The sequence below is a fragment of the Dipodomys merriami genome, unplaced genomic scaffold (assembly GCF_024711535.1).
Source record: "Dipodomys merriami isolate MVZ:Mamm:240054 unplaced genomic scaffold, mDipMer1.0.p SCAF_1, whole genome shotgun sequence".
In the NCBI taxonomy this organism is placed as follows: Eukaryota; Metazoa; Chordata; class Mammalia; order Rodentia; family Heteromyidae; genus Dipodomys; species Dipodomys merriami.
The window spans coordinates 43,500,996-43,526,727 of NW_027202270.1; the positions used below are offsets into that span (position 1 = coordinate 43,500,996).

At 37.6% G+C, this 25,732-nt stretch overlaps 1 protein-coding gene across 4 annotated transcripts in view; it reads right to left on the reverse strand.

Moving 5' to 3' along the window:
• Window positions 1-2,012: 2,012 nt before the first annotated feature.
• Window positions 2,013-25,732, reverse strand: part of Pdk1 (pyruvate dehydrogenase kinase 1) — a 31,734-nt gene continuing 8,014 nt past the window's right edge. For 2 of the 4 annotated variants that reach the window (XM_070020815.1, XM_070020844.1), the window contains exons 5-11: window positions 24,978-25,067; window positions 23,338-23,415; window positions 21,770-21,846; window positions 19,447-19,545; window positions 9,835-9,945; window positions 6,754-6,867; window positions 2,013-4,273 (exon numbers count right to left, since the gene is read on the reverse strand). In XM_070020815.1, coding sequence (XP_069876916.1) covers window positions 4,133-4,273; window positions 6,754-6,867; window positions 9,835-9,945; window positions 19,447-19,545; window positions 21,770-21,846; window positions 23,338-23,415; window positions 24,978-25,067 — 710 coding nt within the window. In that variant the 3' untranslated portion in view covers window positions 2,013-4,132. The remainder of the gene's footprint in view (window positions 4,274-6,753; window positions 6,868-9,834; window positions 9,946-19,446; window positions 19,546-21,769; window positions 21,847-23,337; window positions 23,416-24,977; window positions 25,068-25,732) is intronic. The other 2 variants (XM_070020825.1, XM_070020834.1) reach the window with 2 other exon arrangements.

Here is a 25,732-nt window from a genome sequence, read left to right on the forward strand (position 1 = left end):
AAATATGGAAGGATAATGGAAAGGGTAACATTGACTAAGAAGCATTGCACTCATAACCTGAGTTATGGAGTTGTAAGCCTTTGTACTACTTAATAAAGAGTTCTGTTATAGAACTTATTGTCTCAACAACCAAGGCAAGTTGTAGTGCCCATATCCTATCACCTGGGTAAATATCAAATCTATCTTTGACTAGGAAGTTTAGTTCTGACACTCAACTGGTAAAAATCAGAGAGGAGTGGTGATTAAATTTACAATGGAACATTGTTCAGGTGTATATAAGCCTTTTCAAAACCACACAACAGGTTTATGCAATAAAACATCCACATTGTTTGGATAATGAGAATTTAGGATATTTCAACCATATAAACCTTACCTCTTGATTTCCTCACCACGATATACCCATTAGAAATCTAAGTTGTCTTGTATCTAAGTATCTGTTTTGAGGAGGATAAGGGGGAGCACAGAAATGGTGGCACAAAGGATAAACAAATGTAGCAGTGATATTCACTAGACAGTATATTGAAAATGAACTATACAACTTGTTGAGGAGGGAGTCAGGAGAGAAAACCTGGGAGGAAACAAGGGAAGAGGGGACACTGTTCATAAAGAAATGTACTGCTGGGTGCCGGTGGCTCACACCTGTAATCCTAGCTACTCAGGAGGCTGAGATCTGAGGATCTCGGATCAAAGCCAGCCTGGGCAGGAAAGTCCGTGAAGCTCTTATCTCCAATTAACCACCAGAAAACCGGAAGTGGAGCTGTAGCTCAAGTGGTAGAGCACTAGCCCTGAGCTGAAGAGCTGAAGGACAGCGCTCAGGCCCAGAGTTCAAGCCCCATGTCCGACAAAAAAAAAAAAAAAGAAATGTACTCATTACGTTATGTAATTGTAACCCTGTATACATCACCTTTACCATAACAATAAAAAAAGAAAACTAAGTTCCAAATTGTTCTACTTAGTGCAAGGTACATTTTTTAATGTTTATAGTCTATTGAACATTGAGGAAGAAAGAAATTCCTATTTAAAAATCTAATTATAATTCTTACAAACCTGATGCGACTTGATTTTTTTTATTAAATGAATTAACTCATGTTTTCAGTTTATTGACATACTTTATAAAATAATATGGTAGATTCTCATTCCAATATTGTCATATAACAACTTCACAGTACACAGTGATACAAACTGATCAGTATTAGGTATGAAGGCAGCAAACCAAACCAAGGCAGGGCAAAGTAGTAGGTAGAGGACAAAATATTTTGCTAACCTTTCTAAAATATATTGGCACATTCCATTAAATTCTGCAGTTAAAAAAAATCACATAGTTTCTACTTCTTAATCTTCCATATGTTTTTAGTTTTAGGTTTTTTTTGTTTTTGTTGAAATGGGTTATTGTTATATAACCTAGACTGTCCAGGAATTAGCAATCCTCCAGCCTCAGCCTCTGTAGTGCTGAATGATAGACATGTACCACCACACCAGGCACCAAAACATTGTTATATCTATATTATATAAAATTAATGCTAATGGACAAAACAGCTAATGTGACAATCTAAACATCTTTCAGGTAGCTCAATGACTTAAAATTAACAAGGAAAAAGGTCTCCCAGAATATTTTTGTATACACTTTTATATTGTCACAAATGACAAAATTAATAATCTGTTACATGGGCTGGGAAGGTGGCTCAGTGGTAGAGTGCTTGCCTTGCATCTATGAGACCCGGGGTTCAATTCCTCAGCACCACATAAGCAGAAAAAGCCAGAAGTGGCACTGTGGCTCAAGTGGTAGGGCGCTAGCCTTGAGCTGAAGAGCTGAGGGACAGTGTCCAGGCCCAGAGTTCAGGCCCCACAACCAACCAAAAAAAAAAAAAAAGTAACAATGTAAGGCCTAATAAAGAGGGGGAAAAAATCTGTTACATCTTAAAAAGAAGCTAAAAGCAAAATAATTCACTTTTCTTTAGAAAACACATGTCTTAGCTCTTAAATCTAAAGAGAAAAACTTTAATTTTTTGGGATTCTTTTTTTTTTTTTGGTTGGTCGTGGGGCTTGAAAACTTTAATTTTTTGGAAGGGAGAGTATTTCATAAAAACATCAAGTTTAAGCCGGGTGTTTGTGGCTCACATCTGTAATCCTAGCTACTCAGGAGGCAGAGACCTTAGGATCCCGGTTCAAAGCCAACCCAGGCAGGAAACTGTGAGACTGAACTCCAGTAAACCACTCAGTAAATCAGAAGTGGCGCTGTGGCTTAAGTGGTAGAGTGCTTGTCTTGAGTTGAAGAGCTGAGGGATGGTGCCCAGGCCCAGAGTTCAAGTCCCATGACCAAAACAAACAAACAAAACAAAACAAAAAAATCAAGTTTATGTTAGCTATACAATGTATCATGTAATAATAATCCACTGTTGCAAGAACATTTAGTTTAAAGCTAAAATGGAAATATATTCAACCAATATTAGTCACACATTAACATGTTCTTTCTTTTCTCAGAAAGCCATGATTAGGAACAGTAGGTAGGATAAGGTATCTTTTTTTAACTTTTAGTCTGCTGAGCTAAGCAACACTGGGCCAGCAGTTCCTCAGCCTCAGGAAGGAGCCTCATTTCTTAAAGCCAGTATTGAACTAATTCCCCTCCTGTTCTCCTTTTCTCTTATAGCTTTTTGCTTTTGTAGTTGGGCTTTTTTTTTTTTAAAGGTACTTTGGTAGCACAGAGTGATAATCTAAAAATCCTTTCAAGAGTAAAGGTTTCAACTCAATGCATTTGCTAGGTCAAATCACCTTGCCTCCCAAGAAAATAAAGGAATAACTTTGTAGTCCCCTGGACTTGCTATCCAATGTGACCAACAGGGATATGGGCTCTGGCTCCATTCTGTGTGACTCTGGTTCCCCCTGAGTAAAAGCCAGGATAATACCACCTGCTCCACAGCTCTGTATTTTGAAGACCAATAAAGTTATACCATTTCAACACATTTGTATGAGTATAGATTAACACACAAATGCAAAGGACTGTTGTAATCAGCCCAACTTGACTCTTCCCTGTTAATGAAGTCGAGATACTTTTAGAAAACGTATTTTCTTCATCACCACTTAAACTAAAACAAAGTGACTCTGGTTAACCAACTTTCCACTACAGTCACCTTCTCTGGCTTCTAATAGCACCAAGCCTGAGATTCAATTTGTCTCTCCTAGAATCTAGAAATCTGACCTTTAGATAAGTGAGAAGAACCAAAACCTAATGATTTCTCTGTCACTTTGGCAAAGGTAGTGGCATATTTATGCCCTATAAGAGTGGTCTCAACTAGGCTAGGCATTAGCCTTACCTAGAAAATTTTAAAATTTGACCCCTGGACTCTATCCCTGGAGATTCTTCTCCAGTATGACAAAAGTAGGACCCAGAAAACCCTTTTTTTTCTGGAAAAAAAAAAAAAGACTACTCCCTCAACTGATCTCAAGAATTAATTAGCTCAGTTTTGCCCCCAATTTGTTATACATACTTTCAGTAGCTGTTAGTTTATTTGCTTTTAGTATAAAAATTTCCCTTTCAATAATCATAAGCACACTCAGAATAAACTACCCATGATCTTGGCTTAGACTTATAGGGAACTAAACCATTACAACATATTACAATAAGATTAGAATATAATCAACTAACTTGTGAATGTTGAAAGGCAGCTGGCTTATACCATCAACTGTGTTCCACTTTGCTGGTAAACATGAAGACAACCTTATTGAATGCGTAATAAAAGATGACAGAACTCTTCCAAGATTTCTAAACCAGGTAATCGCTATTTAGAAAATGTTTCTAGCAAATACACTGAAAACTATTACAAAGAAACAAACAAAAACAAAAAACAGAAACCCATAGTCTCCTATAGAAACCCAAAGACTCTATCCACAGTTCAATCATAAAGAGAAAAGTTGGCTAAAACAACAGTTGTTTAAAAATATGTTCAATTAATTGACAGTATCAGTATAAAATAGATATAATCCTTTCAGTTGAGCAGGTGCAAATGGAACCTAAGTTTCCATTTATTCTACCCAAAGACTTAACTGTGAAACTGACACATAAAGTTTTTAAAACAATGTAGATCCAAATTTAAGGAAACCCATGATTAGGTTTTCCAGGGTCCTGGGTATGCACCTAGGCGCTGCGGAACGTGGTCATATCTTTAGGCTCCCTGCTGGGAACACACCAGTCATCAGCCTCATGGTTAGTGTTGTAATGCTTCCAGGCTGCTCTGTTGTACACAGGGAGTCTCTCAATTGATTCTGTTGACAGGGCCTGAAAACAAAAAGCAGAAACTCGAAATCTAGTTGTCTTGTTTTTTCAGTGCTGTGGACTGAACTCAGAGCCACCAATTGGGCCACATTCCAACCTTTTTTCTACTTTGCTTTTGAGACAGAATCATGATGCTATACTTGTCCAGGTGGGTGCACACTTGAGATCCTCCTACCAACCTATACTTAAGTAGCTGGGATTATAGGAAGTACAACCTAGCCCACCTCAAGTCTGACATTTCTAAGGATTCATTATTTGAGAAAATGTACAATGGCAAAAAAGATAACCATAAATTAAGTGATATTCTATTTGAATCTTACTAATCATCACACTATATGATTTGTATTTGAAATGTGCTATTTACATATAATACTACAGATTGATGTGAACAGTGGGTTTGTTGCTTGTGGTAATTCCATACCCAGTTTATGACTCATGGATACCTCTTATTTGCAAAAGGTGAAAAAAAGCCTTGAAAAAAACAGGGTAAGTATAAAAGCACAAAAAATTAACATGCATACCTTAATAATAACATACAGATTTAATGAAGACTGTAGAAAAATACTGCTTTTTAACTGTCACTTACCATACAATATGACTATCAATAAATATAAAGCTGTCTAAGGCATCTTGGCTCTTGCATAATTCTTCACCCTTGGTTTGATTTTATTTTCTTTGTTCCTTTTTTTGCAGTGCTGAGAATTAAAACCATAGTCTTCAGCATGCAAGGTACGCACTACTATCACTTAGCTGCTTTACACTTTGGACTCTGTGTTGTCTTCTACTGCCACTAAAAGCACTAATTTTAGTCATAAAACATGTGATTTCTGCATCTTGCATAACTTCATGTTTCCAATTTAACATTACCATCAATTCATTCTTCTGTTTCAGTTTTCTATAAACCACTGGAACCTGAGATAAACTATAGTCCTTCTATCTTCTTCCACTTAGGAATATTCAGAACTTTGCCCTCCGGCCAATGGCATTTGTCCTAAGATGCAGACAATATTTAACTAGAAATCTCCTGATAAGGCTAAGTAAGGTCTTTAATGTTAGGCCACTGGCATTTCCCCTCAAGATACAGACAATATTTAACTAGAAATAACCTTCAGACATGGCTAAGGCCTTTATTGTTGATAATTATAGTAATTATATAAGACCGCTTATCTTCTAAAATGGAACTACAAACTTTTCACCTGTATGTTCTCTTTAAATATTCTAAAATTTCACAAATCTACAAACTAGACCAAAATGTTACATTAGGTAATAAAATATTTTATTATTTTTGCCCTGTATTTCTGTGCCTCACAAATCACATTATAAATGGGAGAAAGGGTAGGATATTACCAATGAAGAATTTAACTTCTCATGCAGGGTGCTAGTGGCTCATACCTTTAATCCTAGTTACTCAGGAGGCTAAGATCTGAGGACCACAGTTCAAAGCTAACCCGGGCAGACAAATCCATGAACTCATCTTCAACTGACCAGCAAAAAGTCAGAACTGGCAGAGCACCAGCCTTGAACAAAAAAGCTAAGGAGAATGTCCAGGCCATGAGTTCAAGTCCCAGTACAACACAAAATAAAATACTAACAACAAAATTTTAAAAAGAATTTAACTTCAGTCTATTTTTTTCTCATATACATTTTTCAGCACATCTTATGAAATAGGTGCCATCTGGTGGCCAAAATAAGAAACTTCAGCCTCTAAATAAAACTGCTTTTTAATCAGTGATGAGGCCCAGGGTTTTTCCAAACCTGTAAAAATATAATGACAACTCCATAAATACAGTGACTATCCATGCTAAGTGTTTCTGCAATTATCATATAAACTATATTCTTCCCAAGAGTCACCTGTATTTGTCCCTGAACTGTTATTCAATTACTCGTCACTATAATTGTAACAAATAATCAAATTATTATGTAAAAACCACACATATGTGCAAACATACACAGACACAGAGGAGGATATCTTTAAAAACTAAGAGGAATGCTTTAGAAAAACTCATGAAAAAAACTCATGAAACTACTGTCAAATCTGAATCAGAAGACATCTTTAAAAAATTGCAGAAATACTCCAAAGGACTATGCATTTGGTGGTAGATTTTTGGTTTAAAGAACTAAAATAGTGCATTCACTAAATAAAAAGACAGTATGATACTACAATCTCCAGATCCACATACAAAGAAAAGGCCTTAGCAGTGCCTCAAAAATCAGTAGATCAATGTACACTCCTACGGACACATGAAAATTAAATTTATGTGATATCTAACCCTATGACTCCCCACTTTATCCCAATTTCTTCCTATTAACAATATTCCTGATCATACAGTGAAGAATGTTTCTTTCCCCACAGCCAAGGGAAATCAACTGTTAAAATGGTGGAATACCATGTAAAAGTTTTTGTTTTTATTAAATGTGTCATTACATTTAAATATTAGCACCTTCTTAGTTATCAAAAGAAACAAGAATTCTATAGTTATTACCTTAATGTAGATAACTGCATCTGTACCATAGCCCTCTAAGGAATATAGCTTTAGGTCTCCTTGGAAGTACTGGGCATAAAGACGTGATATGGGCAGTCCATAACCAAAGCCAGCCTGTTTAATGAGAAAAACAAAACTCTATTCAGACAGCTATCCTGAAGTACTCCTCTAAGATAAACTTCTCAGGGCTCCTCGAGCCAAAATCTGAGAGACATGGTAAAATCTAAGTGTTCATAGTGATTGAGCACATTAACTGATGACATAGAGCTTTTAAAACTCTTTATATTTCTATACAATAGCTTGCAGTGGTCTGGAGAAAAACATTACTTTTCTCTGCTCTAGGAAACCCAAACTGCTTTTATCACTATCATATAAAACATATTATCTGGGCTGGGAAGGTGGCTCAGTGGTAGAGCGCTTGCCTTGCATGCATGAGGCCCTGGGTTCGATTCCTCAGCACCACATAAGCAGAAAAAGCCGGAAGGGGCACTGTGGCTCAAGTGGTAGAGGGCTAACCTTGAGCTGAAGAGCTGAGGGACAGGCTCAGGCCCAGAGTTCAAGCCCACAACCGACCAAAAAAAAAAAAAAAAAATATATATATATATATATATATATATATATATATATATATTATCTTTTTAGGAGCAAGAGTGGAAGAAGCCTTGTGGCCGCCTTTAATAAATGACATAACTTTACACCATTAATTTCCAGCCCCTGTTCTGAACCTGGAGGTAACCTATTAAGTCTACTTTCTTAATTCTTACTGACAGGTTAATCCTTGTTCAGAAATCTTCAAAGCTCGGGGCTGGGAAGGTGGCTCAGTGGTAGAGCGCTTGCCTTGCATGCCTGAAGCCCTGGGTTCCATTCCTTAGCACCACATAAGCAAAAAGAAAAAAACCGGAAGTGGTGCTGTGGCTCAAGTGGTAGAGCACTAGCCTTGAGCTGAAGAGCTGAGGGACAGTGCCCAGGCCCAGAGTTCAGGCCCCATGACTGGACCCAAAAAAAAAAAAAAAAAGAAAAAAAAGAAAAAAATCTTCAAAGCTCAACAGCATTCCCACTATCCCTACTCACTGCCTTACAGATAAAAAGCCAAGCTTTGAACATGAGCTTTTAAAACTAGAGATCGGTTCACTGCCTTCCACATTCCCATCTCCTTTCCTGTAGCTCCTTAGACAGTACTTCTGAGTCCCTGTTTTAATCTGTTCCAAGCATCTGGTCCTTCTTTACTGAATGTATCTTACTAGCTATTTAATATGAAACAAAACACTTGTATAAAGGTACAAGTATTTTCAATTTCAAATTATATGCTCAATGGAATTCCATATAGCAAGTTTGCTAAGAATTTAGGTGAGCTCCGGAATCTGAGTGCTATTAATAAACCCAGACTTCAGCTTCACTTTTCTAGCCAGAGTTTGTTTGTCCCTGCATATCAACTGTCAAATTTCCATATTACCCTCTGCCCTGGGAGGTTGAACAATGTTGTTTTCTGTCTTCTACTTTCAAAGGGTCTTGTCATTGGGAAAACAGCAGGAAGTCACAAGGAGTCATGCCCCTGGTTCCTGTGGCGATAACGCCTTGAGCAAGAAGGTCTTTTGGGAGTAAACAGCTGCTCTGAAACTATACTTCTTCTGGGTTCTGCTCACTTCTCCTTTTGTTCCATGATGGTTCCAGTTTTGTTAATACTATTTACAAGGAGACTACTTACATAAGCATGGGAAGGGTGGCATCCTTGTAAATAAACTGTTCTCAAATTATTATAACTTGACTGAGCTTACACACTGTGTCCAGAAGTAGCCAAGAAAACTACATAAGCAAGTGCCTCCCATAGTTCCTCTCCAACTTAATTTAATCACTGTTTCTTCCTTGACCACACTTGTGGACTCATGGGTTTCCTCTATGAATAGCAGAGATGGAACACAGCACAGGCCTATGCCACCAATGGACCTACCGCATGCCCATACCTGCTCACTTGAGACTGCCCTTTCCTGTCACCCTCTCAGGGTAGGGCAGGCCTGAAAGACAAGGATGGAAGTGAAGTCTACCAGCAAACAGGTTGGCTAGCTGGCTAGGGACTTGGAAAGAACGAAATTGATAACTGATGAGCAGGCCTGAGCAAAATACACGTATTCTTTTCTGCATAGGCTTCCAGTGTGAAGATGCTCTGTCCATACAAATAACCATCAGGTATATAAGACAAAAATCAGGTGCATAAGACACCTATCTTGTATTTATCAGACAGCCTTTCTCCAGCTCCCCCAGTGCTAGCTGCCTGGGTCTAATCGCAAAGTGGTCACACAAGCAGGCAAGAGGAGGCCGGCAAAGGCTACCAGACATACAAGGGAGACTTCGCCCCACATCACGCCACTTTTCTGAAAAATTCACATCATCTTACAGCCTATATTTATTATACATCAGGCACTACTATAAGCATTTTTACAAATTTTAACTCATCTTCATAATAACTCCGTATTTTACATTGAGGAAATTAGGCACTGAGAGGTCAATGACTGGTTCCCATAGACATGCTTCTAGGATGTGGTAGAGTTGGATCATGGGGTAAGACAAGTTAGATCCACCTGGGCTATTCTCTACAGCAGTCCTGTAATACCTACCTACTACCAAAGCTACACCTCCCTTCTTTGTCACTCCATGTCAGCAAAACTAAAATTCTAAGATACCTAGGTTTATCATTTGGCATCACCTGCCTCTTAGCATATGGAAGCCTACTCCCAGGAGCCATAGGTTACATACGGTTTATCACAAGAAACCTGCTATAATATCAGCACCAAGCTCAACAGGAAGAACTCCAAAAAATAAGAACCCCAAAACAATTTACCTTGTGACCATTTTAATTACAAAATATATATATATAAGCTATTCCAAATGTGTTTAAGTTTAGAAAAAAGTTTCTTCTTCCTTCTGGCATTCTTTACACAAAAGGGTTAGCTATTTACTTGGCAGCCAGAGCCTGATGAAGGCAATTTGCAAAATCTCTCTCTCTCTCTCTCTCTCTCTCTCTCTCTCTCTCACACACACACACACACACACACACACACTCTTCATTATTTCCAGATCATATACCAGGGGCACTGCACGGGATGTCTCAACACGAGGCCGGGGTGCAGTTGAATACATGTAGTTGAAGAGTCTGTCAATCTTCCTCAATGGAACACCACCTCCTCGGTCACTCATCTAAGATGAGAAAAGGATCATACTCTGGTGACCAAGTCTCACACCATCAAAGTACTAATACATACAGTATCACAGCTTACTGGCTGGCAAAGACTCCTGCTTTTGAATATTAATACCACAAAGCCTAAGGTGCAAATACAAACTGGGGTAGCTGCCACCACTCCTCTTCTATGTGAACTTCTAATACATAATTCACTGATTTACAATCAATTTATTATTCCTTTCTGGTGGGCAGTGTGGTAACAACAATCAAATTTAATATGCACGTAGCATTCTGACACGGCAATGTCAGTTCCAGAAAATAATTCTAAGAAAATAAACAGAAAAGGGGACGAGGGACATGACTGAAGTGGTAAACCAGCCGTAAGTGAACAAAGCTGAGTACCAGCACAAAAAGCATAAGAAAAGAAATTAAAGAATGCCAAAATGTGGCAAAATATGAAACAAAACTTCCACTTCAGTTGTAAGATAGAACAGACTAAACATGAGATTAAGTACATTCTAAATGTAGTAGCATGACAGGTGTCTAGACAACGCTATTAGGAAGCAATGACAAAGTTAGGAAGAAACATTTATAATGAAAGATACATTTATAATGAAAGAAACATTTATAATGTAAAGAAACATTTACAATGTAAAAATCACCTGAAATGATGTATAATTGTACATTTGGAATTACTTTCTTCTGTTTAGTTTCTAATTTTTTTAAATAATTACTTACATTATAAAATAAAATTGTAATTTTTTTTTTTTAATGTCAGTCATGGGCCTGAACTCTGGGCCTGGGCGCTGTCCCTCAGCTCTTCAACTCAAAGCTAGCACTCTACCACTTGAGCCACAGCACCACTTCCGGCTTTTTCTGTGTATGTGGTGCTAAGGAACCAAACCCAGGGCCTCATGCTTGCGAGGCAAGCACTCTACCACTGAGCCACCTTCCCAACCCGTAATTTTTGTTTTTAGTGAGGAAAAACCAGAACCACTACATTGTGGTCAAATCTAAAAGCAGTTTTACAACACAGAACTATGGACAGCTTTTTAGTGAGTTATGAAGCACTGAGCTCTTTATTTCTCAACTCAACCATAGAGTAGATAAATTTAGTCACTATATACATATTGTTTCACTTTCCAGTTAATATAGACTATTTTCCTAGCTATAGTAGAGCAGTATGTTTACAATTGTTCTTAGTGCTAGTTACAGTAATACATGTCTGTAATCCCAGCATTCAGAGGGCTGAGGCAGGATGATTGCAAGTTAGAGGCCAGCCTGATCTAATAGTGGGTCCCACCTCAAAATAAAACAAAATCAGCTGGGCACTGGCAGCTTATGTCTGACTCCTAGCTACTTAGGAGGCTGAGATCTGAGGATCCAAGTTCAAAGCCAGTTTGGGCAAGAAAGGCCCTGAGACTCTTATCTCCAATTAACCACCAGAAAACCAAAGTGGCACTGTGACTCAAAATTGTAGAGCATCACCCTTGAGCAAAAGAGCTCAGGGATAGTGCCCAAGCCCTGAGTTCAAGCCCCATTGACAAAAATTAATTCATTACAACAAAATCATCTATTACTATGAATTCGAAGCCTTGTAATTTAATTAGATGATTGGGTTTTTGTTTGTTTGTTTTTTTAATCAGTTGTGGGGCTTGAACTCTGGGCCTGGGCACTGTCCCTCAGCTCTTCAGCTTAAGGCTAGCGCTCTACCACTTGAGCCACAGTACCACTTCCGGGGTTTCTGAGTGGTTTATTGGAGATAAGAGTCTCACCTTCTTTCTTGCCTGGGCTGGCTTTGAACCTTGATCCTCAGATCTTAGCTTCCTGAGTAGCTAGGATTACAGGCGTGAGCCACCGGCACGCGGCAAAAACTGGGTATTTTTAAAAGTCTATGAATTTGTAAATCATTCAATGTTCTGCTATGCATTTCCTGGAAACAATAGTAAGAAGTGTGGGTATTCTGTAACTACTAAGTAAACAATATATTAGAATAGATATTAAGTTTCAAAAGGTAGACTTGATAAATATTTCCTTGGTTTCCTAGATTAATCTCCTGGCCAAACAAGCTGTAACAAGTAGTACAAAGCAGGACGTTATTTCCAGCAGTAAACTGACATGAGCACAGAAACTGAGCAGAAAGAACCAAGAGAAGAGTTATGGGAAGTGGCATCTCACTAAAGATAAAGAGGTAAATCTTGGGAAAAAGTGGCTAAAACTGATAAAGGGAAGGTTTTTGGCAGCTGAACAACACAATAATCAGTGTATTATAAAGTGGCCAAAAAAGCTTCCAAGAGAACTGTCACAGATGATCAGATCCCAATCCTTTATGAAGAGTAAAGGAGGGATCATGGGGACATGGACATTTGGTGTATACACTTAAGGCGAGAATGATACTCTGCTGACAAACATGATGAGAGATGTGAAAAATAAACAAGCCATCTCTAAGAGCCAAAGAAATCCAGAAGGTTAATATAGCCTGTGACAAATGAGGAAAGCGATATGTATTATCAGCAGGAAGGCCATGGAAGAAAAGTTTGTCAAATTATTTTAAACCTTTTCTCTTCAGTGCACAAATTATCATTTAATGTCATCTAGTTTAGATCTGCCATTCCTAACTTCCTGCTTCCTTTTAACTGAGCTCCTTCAGCTAATTCATGTAGTAAACAGGGAAGGAATCACTATGACTTGAGGACAACTTTAAGCTGTAGCATTTACTTGCCCTGAACTCACTTGGAATTCCTAGTCTCTTAGACAACATATTTCCATTATCAAGTCTGTAAAGTAAGCAACAGTGATGATGCAATTGAAAAGACACAGAGCTATAACACTTACATTACTGAAAAAAGACGACACACAAAATCTGAAAGAGCAGCAGCTGTAAGAGAAAAAAGAAGGGGAAGGAGGAGGAGGAGGAGGAGAAACTTCATCTACAGGATTTTTGCAGAAGGATAAAAGGTGAAACTGGACAGGTATCAGTGGCTCACACCTGTAATTCTAGCTACTAAGAGGCTGAGACCTACCGGGAGGATCAAGATTCAAATCCAACCCAGGTAGAAATGTGGGACTGTATCTCCAATTAATCAGTAATATGCTGGACTAGAGACATGGTTCAAGTCATAGAGCACCAATCATAAACAAAATATCTAAGGGAGCATGAGACTTTGAGTTCAAGTCCCAATGTGGTCCCCAAGAGGATATTCCCCTCAAAAGGTGGGAAAAAAAGAATGAAGAAAAAGCAAAACAAATCCAACACCTGATTTTGCAACTAATGGGGATAAGTAACTAATGGGGATGAAATTTCCCTTGAGTGAACTTAAATCAAGCTTTTAATATCTAAAAAAATTTACAAAGATAGGTATATTCATATGACTTTGAGCACACTGAGGAGGAGGAATGGGTGAAGACAAAGCCTAATTCAGATAGGGTTTCTAGAACAGTCTTTTAAGACCTTAGCAAAACTTTCTATATTAAGGAGTTTTGTCTGTATATAAGAACTCCTGAAGATTTATAAGATAATAGAAATAAAAATCCAATAGAAGGGTTAAGAATTTAAAATCATAAAATCCCAAAGAACAGAATAAGCAATTAAGACAAAAAGCCAAAGGAAAAGCCAGGCCTGGTACTTACAATCCTAGCTTCTTAGCTTCTTCTGAAATGGAAAACATCATTTGAGATCAGCTCAGGCAAAAAAGTTCACAAGACCCTATCTCAATTAATAGCTGGATAAGAAGGAACACACTTGTCATCCTAACTACATGGAAAGTGTTTAAAAAAAAAAAAAAAAAAGAGTAAGCTAGGTGCAGGAAATTCCCTGTGAGACTCATCTCCAATTAACCAGCAGAAAACCAGAAGTAAAACTGTGATTCAAAGTGGTAGAGAGCTAGCCTTGAGCAAAAAGAGCTCAGGGACAGCACCCAGGCCCTGAATTCAAGCCCCACAGCTGACCAAAAAGATGAAAAAAAATTAAGAATGAAAAAACAAAAGGGAAAAGAAAATCATGACCAGAAAGAGAACACAGATATGATGGGAAGGAAAGTTTTAAGGAAATAATGGTCAGTCCAGAAGGTCCAGTGCAATGGGAAAGAAAGGTCTACATTGAGTCCAATCATGGTACAATTACAGAACAAACCTGAAAAGATCTAAAAACTTCAGCTAAAACAAACCAAACCAAATACTGCATTTGCAGGAAAATGGATGGACCTAGAACAAATCATGCTTAGTGAGGAATCCAAGCTCAGAGACACAAACAGCACATATTTTCTCTCATATGTAGAAGCTAGATCTAAAATACACTGATATGATAAATTATACAAGCCTCTAGGCATTCACAAACATTGAGACCAAAGGAGAATACTCATAGGAGAGGAACAAAAGGCATAATGTCTCTCTCTCTCTCTCTCTCTCTCTCTCTCTATATATATATATATATATATATCTGATTATATATAATTATATTTATTGAAATGAACTCCAGAAAATGGAAATAAGTTTTTTCTTTTCATCTTGGTTTTTTTTTTTTTCAGGTAAGGGGTAAGTTTATTCAGTAGACCTGCTGGGACCAGGCAAGGTTGGCACTCCATGTGGCTGGGAAAGGCCTAGGAAAGAGAGAGAGCTGGGAAAGAGAGAGAGGAAGGAGAGAGAAAAGAGCTTGAGAAGAGCTAGACAAGAGCAGAGAGAGAGCAGAGAGAGAGCCGAGAGCAGGGAGAGCTAGAAAAGAACAGAGAGAGAGATCTGGGCCTGGGCTAGGCCTTATCTAGGGTATGGGCAGAGAAAGATGGGGCCACATCAAATTCAGCTGTGACCTCAGCAGATGCAGATGTGACCTCTTCCAGGTGTCCCAGTTGCCTAGGTAATGAAGGTACTGGGTGGAGACTTTGCTTGTTTGTTTGATTATCTGTTTTGGGAATGGTAAGGAGAGCGGAGATGGAGGGACAAAGGGTGAACAAATGCAGCAGCGGGACTCATTAGACTATGTTGAAAATGAACTATACAACTTGTGGGTGGGAACAGGAGGGAAAAACTGAGAGTGAGGGAAGGGGTGACTTTGTCCAAAAAGAATGTAATGTTTACCTGACTTATGTAACTGTAACCCCTCTATATATCAACTTTATTGTAATAAAAAAAAATTTAAGAGAAATTGCATTAAACACAAATCTTCAGGGCATCAGTAAATATAGTAGGGAAAGGATTTCCAGATGTCTCTTCTCTAATATGACACCAAAAAAAGGCAAAAATGGTCAGAATCACCTTTGTTAAAATCTTGGAAATTAACCAGAGGCTTGTAGCTATCTGAGGAACAGTTAATTCAAGAGAGCCAACTGAATCTGTATAAGAACAGGGAGCTTTGTGGCAGTTAACTTGTTCTATCCCATCCGTCTCCTTACCCTTCCCCCCAACCAACATCAACAACATGCCTTCTCAGTGAAGCCAGCAGCTGGTAGCCAAAGGGAAAGCTGTATAAAAGTCTCACAACCTACATCCCATTTCTGGAAATACCTGCCAAAACCAATTAGAAGTCATGGATGAAATGTAAGGACTGCCCCAGGCAGGACACAAGCTAGGACAGATCTTAAAGCTAACCAAAGAGCTTAATAGAGAAAAAACAGGGACTAAGATGGTCATAGGGAATATGAAAAGCTCAGTGAAATCCTGGGACTCTAGAAGCCCATACTCATATCCTACGCTAAGCTAAAGCTCAAGAAAAACCTGAGAAGGCCCAAGCTCTCCATCCTAACTGACCTTGATGCTATGTACCCAGCAGAGCAACAAATCAGGGACCCCTGACTACTTCACCCCTTTATTGCAGGAGTAGCTCCAAAAGAAAAGACCTCTGCCCACACTCCCAGCCTGGTATCCTTAGTTATTATTATTAAACAACAAAGTGGGGAATGCTCCCATATTCCCCACCTCAGCTCCACACAGACATGAGCTCCTCCCTCCCTAGAGGTCCAGCCAGATAGCTGGCCACCCAGACCTATCTGCACACAGACCTAGCCACTAGCCCCAGAGCTACCCACCTGGATAAGGGCAGACACCATATTGGTCCCTCTCAAGGAGATATGGCCTAATAAATCTTACAATAATCTTAAAAAAAAAAAAAAAAAGGAAATAAGATCAAATCTTTGAGACTTTCAAGTATACAATGGTTTCATAGCTGAGATATTGAAAGCACAAGTAATAAAAAGTAATTTTAAAAAGTAATAATAATAAAAAAAAGAGTAGCCAAGCTCTGGTGGCTCATGCCTATAATCTTAGCTACTCAGGAGGATGAGATCTGAGGATCGTGGTTCAAAGCCAACCCCAGCAGGAAAGTCCATGAGACTCTTATCTTCAATTAACCACCAGAAAACTGGAAGTGGCGCTGTGACTCAAGCAGTAGAGCACTCACCTTGAGCTGAAGCGCTCAGGGACAGCACCCAGGTCCAGAGTTCAACTCCACAACTGACAAGCATACATACATACATACATACATACATACATACATAAATAACAGAATAACTAGAATTTTTGTGCTTCAAAGGATACTATGAAGAAAATGAAAAGAACCCACCATATGGAACAACATATTTATAAATCAGATTTTATTAGAAACTAGTATTCACAGTATATATATATATATATGTGTGTATATATATATATATATATATATATATATATATATATAAAACATGCCGTAAAGAAAATCCATATACCTCAACAACAGAAAAACAGCCCATATAACTGTGCAAAACATCTTATTTGAGAGATCCTCAAAGATATATAAATGGCCAATCAGCAATGGAAGAGATGTTCAATGTCATCAGTCAAGAGAAAGAAATGCAAATGAAAACCACAATAAGACATCACCCTCAAAAATGGATTTAATCAAAAACAGACAGCAAAAAATGCTGACAAGGATGTGGGAAAAACTGAAACTTTGCTATACTGCTGATAGGAATGTGAAGGGCCACAGTCACTTTGGAAAATAGGTTGGAAGTTCCTCAAAAAAGCATAGAGTTATCCATAATTCAACTCATATATTGCCTCCTAGATAAATACCTAAGAAGACTGAAATATATGATTACACTATAACTTACACATGAATGTTCATAGAGTATTATTCATGACTCAAAAAATGGTAACAGCTGGGCGCCAGTGGCATATGCCTGTAATCCTAGCGACTCAGAACACTGAGATCTGAGAATGGAGGTTCAAAGGCAGCCAGGGGACAAAAGTCCATGAGACTCTTATCTCCAATTAACTACCAGAAAACCAGAAGTGGGGCTGTGGCTCAAGTGGTAGACCACTACTAGCCTTGAGCTGAAGAACTCAGGGACAGTGCTCAGGCCTAGAGTTCAAGCCCCATGACTGACAAAAAAAAAAAAAAAAAGTTAACAAAGCAAATACCAGGGCTGGGAAGGTGGCTCAGTGGTAGAGTGCTTACCTTGCATGCATGAGGCCCTGGGTTCGATTCCTCAGCACCACATAAGCAAAAAGAAAAAAGCCGGAAGTGGCACTGTGGCTCAAGTGGTAGAGTGCTAGCCTTGAGCTGAAGAGCTGAGGGACAGCACCCAGGCCCAGAGTTCAGGCCCCACGACTGGACCCAAAAAACAAAAAAAAACAAAGCAAATACCTGTCAACTGATGGATAATGAAAATGTGATATACATCTAAAGGAATACTATTCAGACATACAAAGGAATGAACTACTAATACATGCTGTAACATTATTCTTTGTGAAAGAAACCAGGTACAAAAGACCATATACTACATTTCTATGAAATGTCTAGAAAAGGGCTATCCACAGAGAGAAAATAGATCAGTGCTTGTCAAGGACTGGCAAAAGATAGAAATGGAGAGAGGTAGAGAGGTACTGAGACCTCCTTTGGGAGTGATGAAAATAGTAGATGGTAGCATGATCTTGTGAGTATATTAAAAACCCGTTGTAACGGGTAAAGGAATAAGTGACTTCAAAATTCTGCAAGATGACTATTTCCAACTCAATTCCCTACAGTAAATCAAATACTGAAACAGTCCAAAAGAGTGGTCCTCAGGACTGCGTGCAAGTGCATCAGAGGGGAAAAAGGACTCTGTTTGAAAGAACCAGTTCCTCAATTACCAACTTAGAAGCTAGCACTAGCTATTTAAAAATTCAAAAATTTCAAAACAGCAACATCAGAACACTCCTTCAAAATACAAGAGTAACAACCAGAAGAAATAAATATAAGATTCTCAGTAATGAGGCCCATTCTATTTTATCTAATTATTATTATTATTATTATTGTCAGTCGTAAGGCTTGAACTCTGGGCCTAGGCACTGTCCCTGAGCTCTTCAGCTCAAAGCAAGCGCTCTACCACTTGAGCTACAATGCCACTTCCGGTTTTCTAGTGGTTTATTGGAGATAAGAGTCTCACAGATTTTCTTGCCCAGGCTGGCTTTGAACCGTGATCCTCAGATCTCAGCCTCCTAAGTAGCTAGTATTACAGGCATGAGCCAAAAGCACCCAGCTTTATCTAATTATTTTTTTTAAAAAGAAACATCACACACTCAACTAGGTTAGCTGAACAATGTAGTGAAAAGCCAACCACTGGAGTCAGCAGAGTGGATTTTACATCTCATGATCTCATTATTATTCCCTGTAGGTTCCTGAGCTAATCTCTCTTGATTTCCTCATCTGTGAAATAGGGTAAAATTATTTGTGCTCCTGAGGAGTAGTATTTGATTTCCTATAGGGAATTGTGAGGATCAAATGAAACAAAGTAGACTGAAAAGTTTACTTTGTTTTGGATTTTTTTTTCTTTTTTGTAGTCCTGGGGTTGAACTCAGGAGCTGGGTGCTGTCCCTTAGATATTTTGCTCAAGGTTAGTGCTCTACCAGATAAGCCACACAAAAAGCCATTTTTGACTTTTTGGTGATTAATTGGAGATATGAGTCTCACAGACTTCCTACCCAAGCTGCCTTTGAACTACAATCCTCAGATCTCAGCTTCCTGAGTAGCTAGGATTACAGGCATGAGTCACCAGTGCCTGGTTTTGAAAGGTATTTTTAATTTTTTAATTGTTATTATAAAGATGATATATAGAAGGGTTACAGTTACATAAGTCAGGTAAAGAGTACATTTCTTTTTGGATAATGTCACCTCTTCCTTTGCTCTCTCCCAGTTTTTCTCACCTAAAAAGTATTCTTTAAAAATAAAAAACTATGTATTTTCTCCATTACAATGCAAAAGCCCATATTTCAGGTTTATTTTTATGTTAAAATTTAAGTCTATTTTAGGCTGACTAAAGTAGATATTAATGATAATGGCTAAATTGTCTGTCTTCATGTTTACTTTAATTTAATCACCTAGATTAGAAGCCAGAATAGACAGACTCTAGATAATTCCATAATCTTCCAGATAAATGAAGCAATGTAGTTATTATCTGTAGGCTAGATTTCTTTCTCCTGGGAATAAATTACATCTTCCACAAAGTATGTGTACAGCTATCTTTGCATGCTTGTCCAGTAATTTAGAAAAAAAAAAACAAACAACTTACCTTCACAGTCAAATCCTCATTACCCAGTGTGACATGAACTTGAATAGGAGGATAAACACCTTTGTCAGCATGGTGTTCCATAGTTGCTCTCATTGCATTCTGAAATATATTAGGGTTACATTAAAAATACACCTTTTAAAGAAAAGATGCTAATTATAATTTTTAAAAACATATGTACTATATAAACTTTAAAAAATTAATCACAATAGAAATATGCCAAAGAACAGTAATTTTATGATATAGTTACTTTATTAAATGTTGAGTCAATTTTAGGAGACTTGCAGGATATTTTGATTTAAAGACTCCAAGATTCACTTATTTTCCAAAACTAGTCTTCTAAACACTTAACTAATTTACATTAGAGCAAGAAATTCTGCCTATTTTTATAATTATTAGATAATGGACATAATTTATTTTTTAAGAACCACTGGCCAAAATCCCTCCCTTCCTCCATTCCTTCCTTTGTTCTTTTTCTGGTGGTATTGGAATCTGAATTTAGACTTGTGCTTATTAGACGAGTGCTCTACCATATGAGCCATGTCCCCAGACCTTTTCTGCATTAATTTTTCAGATAGGGCTTCATGCTTGCATTTTCCACAGAGATGTAACATCACAATTTCTTTATGAGAAAATTATGCTTTTCATACAGTAGCAATGGTCTTCCAATGATTATTTGAAACGAAGGATATTTATAGTGTAAAACTGTTTTTGATCAATTTCAACATATCAAAAACATTAATACTATCCATCTGACAAACAGCACTGGAGAAGAAGCTACTTAAAACTAAGCAAAACTAACCTGATTAAAAATAAGTAAAACATGCAAATATCTGGGCTGAATTTGGAAATAAAAGCAAACATCTCAGAAAAGACGGCATCCACTCTATCAAAGGCAGTTTAATATTAGGTTCTAGATGAAAGCCATTACTGGCTTTTGTTGTTATGGGGGCAGACATTTCTAGGGAAAAATAGCTTTAACATTTTAAGTGCCAAGTACTATTTATTCTACCACTGAAGATTTTTGTAAAATATTAGATATATTCTTACTGTCTTACAATTGTTGAACCCTTGCTTTCTGACAGTTTTCTGTGTTTTAGTACACTTTTCTTTTTTATCATCAGAGAGAAAGTCACCACTTCTTTGAAAGACTGCAAGTGTCTGATTTAGGACAGGCCTATTCAGCTACAAAGATGAGTGCTATTCATCACCCACATTTTGTCAACCAGCAAGTTTCACTGGGGAGCAAAAGGTCCTCTCAACTTTACCAGCGTAATTTTATTTCGTTTTCAAAAAAATATATTTTTTTGCTGGTCCTGGGGCTTGAACTCAGGGCTTGGGCACTATCCCTGAGCTTCTTTTGTTTAAGGCTAGTGCTCTACCACTTCAGCCACAGCTCCACTTCCAGCTTCTTCTGTGATTAATTAGAGATAAGAGTCTTACTGACTTTCCTGCCCATTCTGGCTTTGAACCTCAATCCTCAGATCTCAGCCTCCTAAGTAACTAGGATTATAGCCATGAGCCACTGGTACCCAGCTTAGTTTTCAATTTTTGTTGTAAAAAGCAATATAACATAAGCTCTGTAATACAATATAAATATAAATGATTTGACTTGGTCTTTTGTGGCAGTCAGAGGATTTAAGCTTGCTAGGCAAGCTCTCTATCATATGGGCCACATTCACCATATTCCTGTCTTTCATTTTTATGTTTTATTTCTATGATAGGTGGGGTCTTGATAATTGTGCCTGCCTGGTCTCAAACTCCAGATCTTCCTGCCTCTACCTCCCCACCAGCTAGGATTATAGACATGTACCTTCATACCTAATATAAAGACTTTCTCAGGGAAGAAAAAAAAAAGGCATGCTTATCAGTGGGGCTCAATGGTAGAAAAGAATTACTCTTCTAAATATTTTTGGCTTATGAAAATATGAGTATAACTTCATCAAGCATCTATAATGTGCTGCTACTACTGTGCTGGTCACTTAGTATGCTACTCCTAATCTTCACAAATAATCCTAGATAGAATTATCCCTGTTTTACAGAAGAGAAACTGAGGCTCAGAGAGCCCGAGTAATCTACTGGACAAGTCACTCATTAAGCGAAGTCATTCTCAGGCCTTTCTGACTCCTAAATCTGGGTTCAACACTACTATCTGGAGACACCTTCTTGCTAACAAAAGGTTCACCTCTAGCAATGTGATGTGAAAATGACATGAAATGGCCTATTTTGAGGAAGCAGAAGAACCCAAAGGAATATGTGACTCACAGAGTAGATTCCTATCCTGATGCAAGGGTTGATAGAGGTTATGCAATACCATTTTACAAACCTTGAAAAGTTCAAACACCATGTGATAGAGGTGGGATGGTACATAAACCACTTGTATTGGCTGTCCTGGTGATTTTGCTACAGAGCAGAAGAGAAAAATATGAAAGTACAGAGAGATGTGCTTACAGCATTTTTAAGAATAAATTGTGTAGTGATGAAAAGAAAATGTTCATTATGGAGGACAGTATTATTGGGCTAGAACTGTCACACCGTTTCTTCACACTATTAGTGTTTATATCCCACCCTCATAAACATTTTGCAGCTGACAATGACAAGGGCCCTATGGCCATCCCTTACAATTCAGTCTAATAAGTTAACCAACCCATCCTCCCTTACTTCTCTTTCTTGGCAAGTCTTTGAAAGGACACTCAATCTTTATATAGAGATTATACTTTCCAAAGAGAGGCTTTAAAAATAAAAAGCTATTTTCTAGTTTTCTGAATGTGTCATCTGGGTGAAACACTGTCTCCCTTGTTTCAGACATTTCTATGTATAAAAAAGTCTTAAACTAGCATCAATTTCTCAAGAAGCACACACACACACAAAAAAAACCCCAGTTAGTGGCAAATGGAGGAGGGAGGCTATGTGTACGTAAAACAGACCTTTAGAAAAGCAAAGGAATAATTCATCATACCTCAGAATAATTGAACCAATAAATCAACTCTAATTCAACTAATAATCAGACTCTTCTCTGAGTAAATTAGCTCTTGGGAACAAGAATGGGACATCCGAATACTGCCCACAGCAGTTGAGGCTCCCCAGCTATCATGTGTACATTGTATATTTACTAAATGGTGCCATTGTGAATCAAAGATCAATACAGCTTTAGAAAACCACCAAGAAATTCTATTTTCAACTGGTAAGTTCCTCCACTACTCTCCTATTCTGAGAATAAGAATATGCTTTTAAAAAGCCTACTTAATTTTTTTCTTCCCACTACCTTCTTAAAAGTATCATCTGAACCTAGGAAATGTTTTCCCCCTTTGTCAAACTACCATACCTCCAGGAAAACATTGAGCCTCAATCTCCTTCCAAGAGAACAAAACCATTTTTGTCTAAAAGGCACTAGTTAGGGTAAAGGAAAGACCACCAGAAAGAAACGGATTAAGTAAATGAGCAGCTTTCTTTCCGCTCTTACACACCTAGTCATCTGACTTCTTCAACAATAAAAATGGTTTACACCTTAAGTAGAAAAAAAGGATAATATATGTGTTACTAAGGTGTATACAAAAATCAGATGTAATTTTCTTGGCACCATTTTTCTTATGACTATCAAGAAAATTAAAAATAAGCAAAGAATCAAAGTTATCAATTTAAGGAACATAAGCTGAAAAAGTTAAAATGCTTTTCATAAGAAATCTAATTATACATACACATATATACATATGTATATGTATATGGGTTTGTTTGTACATACACATATTTTATATGATTGCTCTTTAGCCTTTTTAATCAGTGAAGAGTTGATGAAAATGTCCTTCTCTAGCAAAACAAATTTAATTCTACTATGATTTCTTGTCAGGTGGGCATAACAATCACTGAGGAAAGGACAACACCAGGAAGACTTACCATTTAGTTCTTCAAGTTCTAGTTCAGGAGAGTTTATATAATATAAATCACAAAGACGCCTAGCATTTTCATAGCCATCTAGTATGAATCAAAACAAGACAAAAAAAGCATTAAATAAATTTACTTTTGTTTCATGCAGTAAGATAGCAACAGTACTGACAAATGAAAACTAAAAATTCTTTTTTTTTTTTTTTTTTTGGTCAGTTGTGGGGCTTGAGCGCTGTCCTTGTGCTCTTTAGCTCTACCTCTTGAGCCACAGCACCACTTCCAAAAAACTTAAAATTCTTTACAGGAAAACATACACTTTACAACCTTAGGATGGTAAATGTCTTTCATATGACAAAGCCTAACAGCTACAATAGAAAAATGACAAAAATTAATAACATCTGCACAGAAAAATATACCATAAAAGAAGCAAAAGAAAAAGAGGAGGCAAAAAAATATTTATAATATAACTTATCAAAAACAGCTGGAGAAGCCGGGCGCTGGTGGCTCATGCCTGTAATCCTAGATACTCAGGAAACTGAGATCTGAGGATCGCGGTTCAAAGCCAGCCCGGGCAGGAAAGACCATGAGACTCTTATCTCCAATAAACCACTAGAAAACTGGAAGTGACGCTGTAGCTCAAGTGGTAGAGCACTCGCCTTGAGCTGAAGAGCTTTAAGGGACAGCGCTCAGGTCCAGAGATCAAGCCCCATGACCAACCAAAAAAAAAACAGCTGGAGAAGCTGTAGAGAATAGGTACTCAATCCATTTTACTTTTTTTTTTTTTTAAGAGTATTCAATTTTAAATGCTTATAAATGTTTTCAAGTCTATAACTATTTCCTTATAAAATACTAACAAAAAGCGGGATAAGCTGAGTGCTGGTAGCACACATCTATAATCCTAGCTACTTGGGAGTCTGAGATCTGAAGGACTATGGTTTAAAGCCAGTCTGGAAAAGCCCTCAAGAGTCCATCTCCAAAAAATAATCAGCAAAAAGTCAAGCAGCAAATATGGTCCAGGTATTAGAGTACCAAAAACAAGCATTATAAGCAAGCTCAAATGTTTAAACCCTGAGTTCAACCCCAGACATGAAAAAATCAATATATATATATAAAGACATTCACTGTAGTACTGCTGGGTAAAGGGAAAAAAATGAAAATAGCCCAAGTACATATCAACAGGAGGGCAGATTAGATTAACACATACTGATAACATTCTACGTAACTACTAAGAAGCTTGGAGTATATCCATATGCATTGACATAGCAAAAGATCTGTAAACTTCCTACTTTCTAAAAACAACCAAAAATATAAAACCAATAATTTTGTTTGTGGGTGGGCACAGGGGGTATAAACAGACAAGATAGAAATAAACTGTTATGAATTATTGTTCCTAATGTAAGAACTTAGAAAGAGGAAACTAGGGACTTAAATTTTGGGGAGGGAAAGATAACTAGATTGTACCACTAAACTTCTCTAACAAAGAACTCTATCAACATTCATCTTATATATAATGAACAACTAATGTTATAAGGAATTTAAAAACCCACATATTTGCTTCTAACATTTTCCCTAATGACACAAACAGATGTTTTAATAGCAAAAACAACACACAACACTTGGATTTCTGTATCATTTTAGAAATGAAAGAATACCTTTAATAACTTCAACCACATTGCAGTTTGGATTTATGCTTCCAATGTGTTTTCTATGAGAAGGACTTCCTTTTCCACCAAATAATAAAGCTATTAAAAATAAAAACAAGTAAAAAGTAAAAAAAAATTTACTGAATGTCCTTTTCCAGATTTGAATAGTTTCCCTAAGTGGTACAAAACAGTAGAAAAAATATTTTCCTTAAGCATAAACACAGTATTCGTATTCAATTAAGATGGAGGGCAAATAATATAAAAATTTAGCATAGGAGACTTACTGAAAACTAGCAAACCCTAGGGGGCAAGAGAGGGTGGGGAAAGAGAGAGCAATAGAGGGGGTTAATCCGACTAAAATATATGTAGGCAAGAAATGTCATAGGAAAGCCCTTTTGTGGAGCTGGGTGCCAGTGGCTTACACCTTTGATCCTAGCTACTCGGAAAGCTGAGATCTGAGGATGGAAGCCAGCCTGGGCAAGAAAGTCTATGAGACTTTCCAATTAACCACAAGAAAATCAGAAGTAGCACTGTGGCTCAAGTGGTAAAGCGCTCACCTTGAGCTGAAGAGCTCAGGGACAGCACCCAGGCCCAGAGTTCAAGCCCCACAACTGACAAAAAAGAAAAAAAATCAGTCTAGTCAACACTATTTGTAAAAACAACTGACACATTCAAGTTAAGTTAATTCAATTTACCATTAAGAAAACAATCTGCTTTGGCTGGGTGCTGGTGGCTCGTGCCTATAATCCTAGCTACTCAGGAGG